General features: G+C 38.9%; 2 protein-coding genes and 1 pseudogene across 2 annotated transcripts; all 3 read right to left on the reverse strand.

The window, feature by feature from the left end:
• Positions 1-397: 397 nt before the first annotated feature.
• Positions 398-2,152, reverse strand: LOC128232388 (leukocyte elastase inhibitor-like). Its single transcript, XM_052945904.1, has one exon. It carries the CDS (start codon positions 2,094-2,096, stop codon positions 924-926), a length of 1,173 nt encoding a protein of 390 aa, XP_052801864.1. The 5' UTR covers positions 2,097-2,152; the 3' UTR covers positions 398-923.
• A 2,936-nt stretch (positions 2,153-5,088) lies between these two features.
• Positions 5,089-7,014, reverse strand: LOC128232735 (leukocyte elastase inhibitor-like; annotated as a pseudogene).
• Positions 7,015-9,908: 2,894 nt separating this feature from the next.
• LOC128231767 (leukocyte elastase inhibitor-like) lies at positions 9,909-11,917 on the reverse strand. Its single transcript, XM_052944946.1, has one exon. The coding sequence runs from the start codon at positions 11,763-11,765 to the stop codon at positions 10,593-10,595; it is 1,173 nt and encodes a 390-aa protein (XP_052800906.1). The 5' UTR covers positions 11,766-11,917; the 3' UTR covers positions 9,909-10,592.
• Positions 11,918-12,273: the final 356 nt, after the last annotated feature.

Here is a 12,273-nt window from a genome sequence, read left to right on the forward strand (position 1 = left end):
AACACACAAAACCCCAGGTGCATACGTTCACATGCTGTTCAACATTGCTGTAAAGCTTTGTGATTGTCTCGTATACTTTTGGAGATATGCGCGACACAACAGTACATGTTCTATTGTTATTTTAACTAACCAAGTGCCATAACTCTGCACTTACTGGGAACGATCGCACACAAGCGCTCAGGCTCACAACTTCATATGTTGGTTACCTTTCCTGACCGTGGCTGATACGTGCGACACAAGATTTAGTGACGCACGGACTGACAAGGGAAAACCTATATGCCTCCACCCCGTGTGTGTGTGTGTGTGTGTGTGTGTGTGCGTGTGTGTGTGTGTGTGTGTGAGGGGGGGGGGGTACAATGGGTAAAAAGTATGACTGTAGGAAAACTAGTTTATGTATTTCAAAAGTTTAATATTGTTTTGAATATCCAACAATATTGCACCAATGTTCCATACGCAGTATTGTCTTGTACATGATTAATTTGTTTAAAAAACGAGAAACCAAAAATTATGAGAATATGCAAATACTCGTTGATTACCATGACAAATGGAGAGTTAAATGACAACCGTGTTAATGATACAATACATGATCAAGTGTTATGAAATATTTATAGATCAAAATGTGGATACAAAACAAAGCTAGAATTACTTCACAATACATGCAGTTAGACTCAGCAGCTGTTAAAACAGAGTTAATGGAGATATGACTTTCTGGTGAATAAAAGTTCTGGTATGTTCTTTTCTTCAATAGCACAAGGAAAGCAACACGTGTATGGCAAATGAACAAAATTTTATGGAAAATCATAATGGAAAACATATAAGTTGTCTAGGCTGCTACTATTTAAATGTAATTTTGAACTCGCTTTCACTCCTCGGCATTCATAAAAATAAGTACATGTTATATATTCCTTCCTTTTATCAACGTGTTAACGGTGAGTCGAGCTGGACTGTGAAGGCGGATGCATATACCGTCCTATGAAAAGCGGCGCCCTGAGCTTGAAGTCCCAGATCAGGAAGAGGAACGGGTGATCGGTCTTGAACTTTCTGGGACGAGGGGGTGGGCAACGATCTTTTTCTTCAGCCGCTGTAGCTGCTGCCGCCTCGCTGCCCTTTTCGTTCACGTCAACGAACGCTTTGTGGAACACGTTGGACACGTACAAATTCGTCCCCATTCCCGATAGGTCGGCCTTTTCCTCGCTAAAGGCGTCTACCATTCCCAAAGCAGACAACGTTTTGGAGAGAGCAAAAGAAGATTCCAGTTTAAACTTCGGAAGATATACTTCTACCCTTCGAGAAAACACATCATCGATGATTTTCAACAGGGCCTGCGAGTCAAGTCTTGTTTCCAGTTCGAGCAGTCCGTCAATTTCAGTCGGCAAAATGATGACCATCGTTAAACCGTCGCCTTCGTACGGTAAGTGGAGCACTTTGCAACCAAGTTCTGAATTTTCGCCGTATTTTAGTTCCTCTTGCACGATAGTCATCATAGGAACTTGAACAATACCGCCGTCAATAAGGTGGAAATCGTGATCCCTCGTATTTCTTCGTTTAAATGGCATCGCCCAATTACCTTTAAAGTATATAGCATTGACGATGGCCAACCTTGTCAAAGAGTTAATAGAACCATCGGGTAGCACATTCTTGATTTTCTGTTCTGTGACTTCTTCAACCCAGTTGTTTATTGAAATTCTTGATTCATCTGAACAGGATTCGAAATCCAGAGGCTTAACATCAGCTCCAAAGTGCTGCGAAATGGTTGAAATATACTTCGGCAAAATGGTTCCTCCCGAGTACGGGTAGAGCCTGTTTGCAACTTGAAGCTTGACAGACTTCCTATTTCCTTGATTAAGTACTTTCGAAAACTTTTCAAACTCGTCCAGCATCACTTCCTCGTCTTTAAACCTCAGTTTTAAAGCTGCTTCTATCTGCTCTCTTGTGACATTTCTTGCTCCAACATTAACCATTGCCATGGCAATCCAAATGCTTGTTGGCGCAATAAAAAGGTTGTCATTGTTTGAAGAACTTGTGATCGCTTTGTAGATATCCAAACTGAACTCACTAGCACTGTCCGAAACCACTGTCCTTTTTCTCGAAGCCATCTTTCACCTTAAAGTAGAACGCGATTTAAATCAAAGATCACTTAACTTCAATTGTGTTTGTAGCTAAAGAACTTCAGCGAACAGCTTATATAGTACCTTCAATACGCGATACGTATAAAAACGTAATAAGTTAACATTACGAAATCATCGGAAACGTTGACGAACGTTTTTGTTTGCGGTATGCCGAACGTTCCTTTTCGTGTATCGCACTATATATTGATAACAGCGCGAGATACGGAGAGATTTTGAGTGACGCACCTTAAATCCAAGTCCAATGTACCATATCAATGAATTAAACGTATGGAGATTAACAAGACCTGTAACAGAAATCTACATGTTTACTGGGGGGGGGGGGGGGTGATAGTGTGCAAATCAGATTTTTGTATCCAAACCATAGTGAAAATCTCAGTTAAAATTAAATAGCAGATAGAAACAATGACCTTCACACGCTCCATTACAGAAGAAAGCCGGAGAATGTGTAACAAGCACGAGCGGTTTTAGAGAGGGGCGCACCCAGCGCGCGCCCCCTTTTAAATCGTCAAAGTTTATTTTGACTACAAATTGTTACAATGGTCTTGAGGCAGTAACCCAAAACCCACATGCAAATAGTTTTTGCAATATATTTTCGGTTCCTAGGGAGGGGCGCATGTGCCCCGATGTACATCCCCTCTAACGTCAACTCCTGGACCCGCCCCTGACAAGTGATCGTGAGGGGTGACTCATTGTTGACAAATACAATCCCTGCTGTCATCACTTAAAATGCAGCCATAACGCCAAGAGAAATTAAGAGCAATAATTATTATTCAGTGGCATTGCGACCCAAAAGACAGACAGGGTCATCAACGGAAATGGAAGAGCAACAGCAATTTAATTGTTTGTTGTCATTATGACAAGTCACATAAAGTTTGGTGACCATAGGCTGACTGTTGCTCAAAAATGCAAAAATAAATAAATAATAGGTAGCCACTGCGTAGCCTACTCAAACACTTTGAACAACTCAAAAGTTGTATATATGTATATATAGTTTGTGTAATGTGTATATAAAATGGATGTAATTGTGCCTTTTGTTTTGCTCCTGGAATGCTCCCAAATTCCACCATTTTGCTTCTATTTTAGAAAGAACTCTTTTTGGGGGTGGGGGTGGTCGGGGGGGGGGGGGGGGGGGGGTAACACCAAACTCACCCATGCAGGAACCATCGGGCCTACAAGTTTAGTTTAGTTCTAGCTACGCCCCTGATAACGAGGGGTAGTTGTCAAAAGGTTTCAAGTACATGTACTGTTAAAATTCTGAAAGGGTTCTGGCATACTACGATATTACATTGTACTTATGCAGGAGTTTAAAAAATGGTGTCCTTTTCTACGTGTTTTTATCGATCAATAAAAGGGAAGAATATATGAACATTTTAGATTGTTACCATTCTAGAAGCAAGGCCAAAGCGGAGTCGATAAACAGCGGATACGACGACGACGGTCGGAGCCGACGGACGGCGGAGAGCCGACAATCTCTCCCCAATGGTCCCGCATAAGGAATGACTTCTACCTGGTCATACCCAGTCATATTTTTTAATGGAAAAATACGAAATAACTGATAAACTTAAATAAATTGTAAACTATGTGGTACTTCAATTAGTAAGTTTCAATGCATTGTACACATCGATGCCAAGTTTATGTCAGTTTTCGACAATTTTCTTTCTTTTTTTCGCTATTTTATCATACGTGAGACAGCCCCTTTAAGGCAAGTTGCTTTAAATTCATACACAACGCTAACAAGACAACAGCACAGACTACGTAGAAATTTTAGTTAAAATTTTATTCATTGTACAACGATTGTTAAGACAGTAGTACTAACTTATGTAACTCTAACAGTAACTCCCGTTGGCACGATGCTGCGCGAGAGTGTGGTCTTATGTTGACTTTGGGAAAACCGGAGAACCCGGAGAAAACCTACTTTCTGACCATCAACCAAAATCACCATCGAAACCAACCTCGGATGTATTTGGACGGTTTACATACTCAAAAAGAGGCACCTTTAAGTCCGCTGCAAGTAGATCGCGTAGTAATTTTATTTAGCAGTTAAACTTTATCTCTTAACTCTTGGGAATCTTAATAAGTTTGCAATAATACACTTCACTGGCAGTCAATTTAAACTGAGATCAATAATTACAACTCTAAAACACTAAATTAAATTAATGATATAATTAGAAAAATAGCGAACTTCTTCAACTGATGTACCGGCATACATCCGAGGTTTTTTTTCGAAAAAAAATGGCCGAGGAGTTCCGAATGCCAAAATCACATGCGCCCAGGCCACTGGCACCGGATTTTCAAACTCAAAACATTTTTTTTTTAAATAAAAAAAAATCTTATTATTCCTCACTAAAAATTATAATACCGAATATGTGAAAAAATATTTTTTTAAATATGCACTTTGTACTGTTAGTATAATATACAGTACAAAGTGCATATTTAAAAAAATAAATATTTTTCAATATTTTTTCACATATTCGGTATTATAATTTTTAGTGAGGAATTATAAGATTTTTTTTTTGATTTTTTTTAAAAAAATGTTTGAGTTTGAAAATCCGGTGCCAGTGGTCATAACTGTTCACTTATAAGGCGAAGCAACACACAAACCCCAAAGTACACACGTTCACATGCTGTTCAACATTGCCGTAAGGATTTGTGACTGTCTCGTATACTTTTGGAGATATGCGCGACACAACATTACATGTTCTTTTGGTCATTTTAAAAAAACCAAGTGCCATAACTCTGCACTTACTGGGGAAAACCGCACAGAAACCCTCAGGTATACAACTCCACACACTTTTCTGACTCTGGCTGATACGTGCGACACAAGATTTAGTGACGCACGGACTGAAAAGGAAAAACCTATATGCCTCCACCCCTTCGTTTGTGTGTGGAGGGGCATAACCATTGAATGGGTAAAAAGTATGACTGTGCGAAAACTATTTTATGTATTTCAAAAGTTTAATATTAGTTTGAATATCTAGTAACAATATTGCACCAATGTACCATACACAATATTGTCTTGTACATGAGTATTTGTTTAAAAACGACAAACAAAAAAATTATGAGAATATGCAAATACTCGTTGATTACCATGACAAATGGAGAGTTAAATGACAACTGTGTTAATGATACAATACATGGTCAAGTGTTATGAAATATTTATAGATCAAAATGTGGATACAAAACAAAGCTAGAATGACAAAATTAATGGAAAATCATAAAGGAAAAAAAAGTTGTCTAGGCTGCTACTTAAATGTAAATGTTATCTAAATGTAATTCTGAACTCGCTTTCACGCTTATATACAGTCTAACCCCGTTGGCTCGAACGCCCAGGGATCGACGAATTAGAATTACTTCACAATACTTGGATTTAAGGTGCGTCACTCAAAATCTCTCCGTATCTCGCGCTGTTATCAATATATAGTTTGACTCAGCTGTTAAAACAGTGTTAATGGAGATATGACTTTCTGGTGAATAAAAGTTCTGTTATGTTCTTTTCTAGCACGAGGAAAGCAACCGTGTATGGCAAATGAACAAAAATTTATGGAAAATCATAATGGAAAACATATAAGTTGTCTAGGCTGCTAATATTTAAATGTAATTCTGAACTCGCTTTCACTCCCCGGCATTCATAAATACAAGTACATGTTGTATATTCCTTCCTTTTATCAACGTGTTAACGGTGAGTCGAGCTAGACTGTGAAGGTGGATGCATATACCGTCCTATGAAAAGCGGCACCCTGAGCTTGAAGTCCCAGATCAGGAAGAGGAACGGGTGATCGGCCTTGAACTTTCTGGGACGAGGGGGTGGGCAACGTTCTATTACGGCAGCCGCTGTAGCTGCTGCCGCCTCGCTGCCCTTTTCGTTCACGTCAACGAACGCTTTGTGGAACACGTTTGACACGTACAAATCCGTCCCCATTCCCGATAGGTCGGCCTCGTCCCTGCTAAAAGCGTCTACCATTCCCAAAGCGGACAAAGTTTTGGAGAGGGCAAACGAAGATTCCAGTTTAAACTTCGGAAGATATACTTCTACCCTTCGAAAAAACACATCATCGATGATTTTCAACAGGGCCTGTGAGTCAATTCTTGTTTCCACTTCGAGCAGTCCGTCAACTTCTGTCGGCAAAATGATAACCATCGTTAAATCGTCGCCTTCGTACGGTAAGTGGAGCATTTTGCAACCAAGTTCTGAATTTTCGTCGTATTTTAGTTCCTCTTGCACGATAGTCATCATAGGAACTTGAACAATACCGCCGTCAATAAGGTGGAAATCGCGATCCCTCGTATTTCTACGTTCAAATGGCATCGCCCAATTACCTTTAAAGTATATAGCATTGACGATAACCAACCTTGTCAAAGAGTTAATAGAACATTCTTGATTTTCTGTTCTGTGACTTCTTCAACCCAGTTGTTTATTGAAATTCTTGATTTGAAATCCAGAGGCTTAACATCAGTTCCAAAGTGCTGCGAAATGGTTGAAATATACTTCGGCAAAATGGTTCTTCCCGAGTACGGGTAGAGCCTGTTTGCAACTTGAAGCTTGACAGACTTCCTATTTCCTTGATTAAGTACTTTCGAAAACTTTTCAAACTCGTCCAGCATCACTTCCTCGTCTTTAAACCTCAGTTTTAAAGCTGCTTCTATCTGCTCTCTCGTGACATTTCTTGCTCCAACATTAACCATTGCCATGGCAATCCAAATGCTTGTTGGCGCAATAAAAAGGTTGTCATTGTTTGAAGAACTTGTGATCGCTTTGTAGATATCCAAACTGAACTCACTAGCACTGTCCGAAACCACTGTCCTTTTTCTCGAAGCCATCTTTCACCTTAAAGTAGAACGCGATTTAAATCAAAGATCACTTAACTTCAATTGTGTTTGTAGCTAAAGAACTTCAGCGAACAGCTTATATAGTACCTTCAATACGCGATACGTATAAAAACGTAATAAGTTAACATTACGAAATCATCGGAAACGTTGACGAACGTTTTTGTTTGCGGTATGCCGAACGTTCCTTTTCGTGTATCGCACTATATATTGATAACAGCGCGAGATACGGAGAGATTTTGAGTGACGCACCTTAAATCCAAGTCCAATGTACCATATCAATGAATTAAACGTATGGAGATTAACAAGACCTATAACAGAAATCTACATGTTTACTGGGGGGGGGGGGGGGTGATAGTGTGCAAATCAGATTTTTGTATCCAAACCATAGTGAAAATCTCAATTAAAATTAAATAGCAGATAGAAACAATGACCTTCACACGCTCCATTACAGAAGAAAGCCGGAGAATGTGTAACAAGCACGAGCGGTTTTAGAGAGGGGCGCACCCGGCGCGCGCCCCCTTTTAAATCGTCAAAGTTTATTTTGACTACAAATTGTTACAATTGTCTTGAGGCAGTAACCCAAAACCCACATGCAAATAGTTTGTGCAATATATTTTCGGTTCCTAGGGAGGGGCGCATGTGCCCCAATGTACATCCCCTCTAACGTCAACTCCTGGACCCGCCCCTGACAAGTGATCGTGAGGGGTGACTCATTGTTGACAAATACAATCCTTGCTGTCATCACTTAAAATGCAGCCAAAACGCCAAGAGAAATTAAGAGCAATAATTATTATTCAGTGGCATTGCGACCCAAAAGACAGACAGGGTCATCAACGGAAATGGAAGGGCAACAGCAATTTAATTGTTTGTTGTCATTATGACAAGTCACATAAAGTTTGGTGACCATAGGCTGACTGTTGCTCAAAAATGCAAAAATAAATAAATAATAGGTAGCCACTGCGTAGCCTACTCAAACACTTTGAACAACTCAAAAGTTGTATATATGTATATATAGTTTGTGTAATGTGTATATAAAATGGATGTAATTGTGCCTTTTGTTTTGCTCCTGGAATGCTCCCAAATTCCACCATTTTGCTTCTATTTTAGAAAGAACTCTTTTTGGGGGTGGGGGTGGTCGGGGGGGGGGGGGGTAACACCAAACTCACCCATGCAGGAACCATCGGGCCTACAAGTTTAGTTTAGTTCTAGCTACGCTCCTGATAACGAGGGGTAGTTGTCAAAAGGTTTCAAGTACATGTACTGTTAAAATTCTGAAAGGGTTCTGGCATACTACGATATTACATTGTACTTATGCAGGAGTTTAAAAAATGGTGTCCTTTTCTACGTGTTTTTATCGATCGATAAAAGGGAAGAATATATGAACATTTTAGATTGTTACCATTCTAGAAGCAAGGCCAAAGCGGAGTCGATAAACAGCGGATACGACGACGACGGTCGGAGCCGACGGACGGCGGAGAGCCGACAATCTCTCCCCAATGGTCCCGCATAAGGAATGACTTCTACCTGGTCATACCCAGTCATATTTTTAATGGAAAAATACGAAATAACTGATAAACTTAAATAAATTGTAAACTATGTGGTACTTCAGTTAGTAAGTTTCAATGCATTGTACACATCGATGCCAAGTTTATGTCAGTTTTCGACAATTTTCTTTCTTTTTTTCGCTATTTTATCATACGTGAGACAGCCCCTTTAAGGCAAGTTGCTTTAAATTCATACACAACGCTAACAAGACAACAGCACAGACTACGTAGAAATTTTAGTTAAAATTTTATTCATTGTACAACGATTGTTAAGACAGTAGTACTAACTTATGTAACTCTAACAGTAACTCCCGTTGGCACGATGCTGCGCGAGAGTGTGGTCTTATGTTGACTTTGGGAAAACCGGAGAACCCGGAGAAAACCTACTTTCTGACCATCAACCAAAATCACCATCGAAACCAACCTCGGATGTATTTGGACGGTTTACATACTCAAAAAGAGGCACCTTTAAGTCCGCTGCAAGTAGATCGCGTAGTAATTTTATTTAGCAGTTAAACTTTATCTCTTAACTCTTGGGAATCTTAATAAGTTTGCAATAATACACTTCACTGGCAGTCAATTTAAACTGAGATCAATAATTACAACTCTAAAACACTAAATTAAATTAATGATATAATTAGAAAAATAGCGAACTTCTTCAACTGATGTACCGGCATACATCCGAGGTTTTTTTTCGAAAAAAAATGGCCGAGGAGTTCCGAATGCCAAAATCACATGCGCCCAGGCCACTGGCACCGGATTTTCAAACTCAAAAACATTTTTTTTTAAAAATAAAAAAAAAACTTATAATTCCTCACTAAAAATTATAATACCGAATATGTGAAAAAATATTTTTTTAAATATGCACTTGTACTGTTAGTATAATATACAGTACAAAGTGCATATTTAAAAAAATAAATATTTTTCAATATTTTTTCACATATTCGGTATTATAATTTTTAGTGAGGAATTATAAGATTTTTTTTTTGATTTTTTTAAAAAAAATGTTTGAGTTTGAAAATCCGGTGCCAGTGGTCATAACTGTTCACTTATAAGGCGAAGCAACACACAAACCCCAAAGTACACACGTTCACATGCTGTTCAACATTGCCGTAAGGATTTGTGACTGTCTCGTATACTTTTGGAGATATGCGCGACACAACATTACATGTTCTATTGGTCATTTTAACCAACCAAGTGCCATAACTCTGCACTTACTGGGGAAAACCGCACAGAAACCCTCAGGTATACAACTCCACACACTTTTCTGACTCTGGCTGATACGTGCGACACAAGATTTAGTGACGCACGGACTGAAAAGGAAAAACCTATATGCCTCCACCCCTTCGTTTGTGTGTGGAGGGGCATAACCATTGAATGGGTAAAAAGTATGACTGTGCGAAAACTATTTTATGTATTTCAAAAGTTTAATATTAGTTTGAATATCTAGTAACAATATTGCACCAATGTACCATACACAATATTGTCTTGTACATGAGTATTTGTTTAAAAACGACAAACAAAAAAAATTATGAGAATATGCAAATACTCGTTGATTACCATGACAAATGGAGAGTTAAAAGACAACTGTGTTAATGATACAATACATGGTCAAGTGTTATGAAATATTTATAGATCAAAATGTGGATACAAAACAAAGCTAGAATGACAAAATTAATGGAAAATCATAAAGGAAAAAAAAGTTGTCTAGGCTGCTACTTAAATGTAAATGTTATCTAAATGTAATTCTGAACTCGCTTTCACGCTTATATACAGTCTAACCCCGTTGGCTCGAACGCCCAGGGATCGACGAATTAGAATTACTTCACAATACATGTAGTTTGACTCAGCTGTTAAAACAGTGTTAATGGAGATATGACTTTCTGGTGAATAAAAGTTCTGTTATGTTCTTTTCTAGCACGAGGAAAGCAACCGTGTATGGCAAATGAACAAAAATTTATGGAAAATCATAATGGAAAACATATAAGTTGTCTAGGCTGCTAATATTTAAATGTAATTCTGAACTCGCTTTCACTCCTCGGCATTCATAAAAATAAGTACATGTTGTATATTCCTTCCTTTTATCAACGTGTTAACGGTGAGTCGAGCTAGACTGTGAAGGCGGATGCATATACCGTCCTATGAAAAGCGGCACCCTGAGCTTGAAGTCCCAGATCAGGAAGAGGAACGGGTGATCGGCCTTGAACTTTCTGGGACGAGGGGGTGGGCAACGTTCTATTACGGCAGCCGCTGTAGCTGCTGCCGCCTCGCTGCCCTTTTCGTTCACGTCAACGAACGCTTTGTGGAACACGTTGGACACGTACAAATCCGTCCCCATTCCCGATAGGTCGGCCTCGTCCCTGCTAAAAGCGTCTACCATTCCCAAAGCGGACAAAGTTTTGGAGAGGGCAAACGAAGATTCCAGTTTAAACTTCGGAAGATATACTTCTACCCTTCGAAAAAACACATCATCGATGATTTTCAACAGGGCCTGCGAGTCAAGTCTTGTTTCCAGTTCGAGCAGTCCGTCAATTTCTGTCGGCAAAATGATAACCATCGTTAAATCGTCGCCTTCGTACGGTAAGTGGAGCACTTTGCAACCAAGTTCTGAATTTTCGTCGTATTTTAGTTCCTCTTGCACGATAGTCATCATAGGAACTTGAACAATACCGCCGTCAATAAGGTGGAAATCGCGATCCCTCGTATTTCTACGTTTAAATGGCATCGCCCAATTACCTTTAAAGTATATAGCATTGACGATGGCCAACCTTGTCAAAGAGTTAATAGAACCATCGGGTAGCACATTCTTGATTTTCTGTTCTGTGACTTCTTCAACCCAGTTGTTTATTGAAATTCTTGATTCATCTGGACAGGATTCGAAATCCAGAGGCTTAACATCAGTTCCAAAGTGCTGCGAAATGGTTGAAATATACTTCGGCAAAATGGATCTTCCCGAGTACGGGTAGAGCCTGTTTGCAACTTGAAGCTTGACAGACTTCCTATTTCCTTGATTAAGTACTTTCGAAAACTTTTCAAACTCGTCCAGCATCACTTCCTCGTCTTTAAACCTCAGTTTTAAAGCTGCTTCTATCTGCTCTCTTGTGACATTTCTTGCTCCAACATTAACCATTGCCATGACAATCCAAATGCTTGTTGGCGCCATGAAAAGGTTGTCATTGTTTGAAGATCTTGTGATCGCTTTGTAGATATCCAAACTGAACTCACTAGCACTGTCCGAAACCATTGTCCTTTTTCTTGAAGCCATCTTTCACCTTAATGTAGAACACGATTTAAATCAAAGATCACTCAACTTCACTTGTTTTTAGCGAAAGAACTCCAGTGAACAGGTCATATATTACCTTCAATATGGAATACCGATTCAGAAAAATGGTTCTTTATCCTTACATGCAAGGAAATAAAAGTTTTAATCACTAATTTTACGTCCTGTACATGTGGATTGGTATTGTGTTTTAGTCTATGAATTTCAAATAAGTATTTTCAAAAAGAACAATAAGACCTTTGTCATTTTTCACAATGTATTTCTTTGTTTAATACACAGAATACCTACAATATGATAAAACTATTTACCAGACAAGGAAAACCATGTCTGAATGAATCCTGTACAAATATAAACATGTCTAAAATACAACATAGCAGGGTCAAAGCTACCATGCCAGATACTTAAAACGTATATGCAATTTTGACAAGTGACACATAAGTCTAAATAATATTATATTTATTGATACGCAATTATACATTAAACAGTGTACTTT

This window comes from Mya arenaria, chromosome 4, assembly GCF_026914265.1.
Source record: "Mya arenaria isolate MELC-2E11 chromosome 4, ASM2691426v1".
NCBI classification, from domain to species: Eukaryota; Metazoa; Mollusca; class Bivalvia; order Myida; family Myidae; genus Mya; species Mya arenaria.

What these genes read in the sequence shown, in the direction of transcription:
- LOC128231767 (XM_052944946.1), bottom strand. Translation starts at nt 11,765, where the DNA reads ATGGCTTCAAGAAAAAGGACAATGGTTTCGGACAGTGCTAGTGAGTTC.
- LOC128232388 (XM_052945904.1), bottom strand. Translation starts at nt 2,096, where the DNA reads ATGGCTTCGAGAAAAAGGACAGTGGTTTCGGACAGTGCTAGTGAGTTC.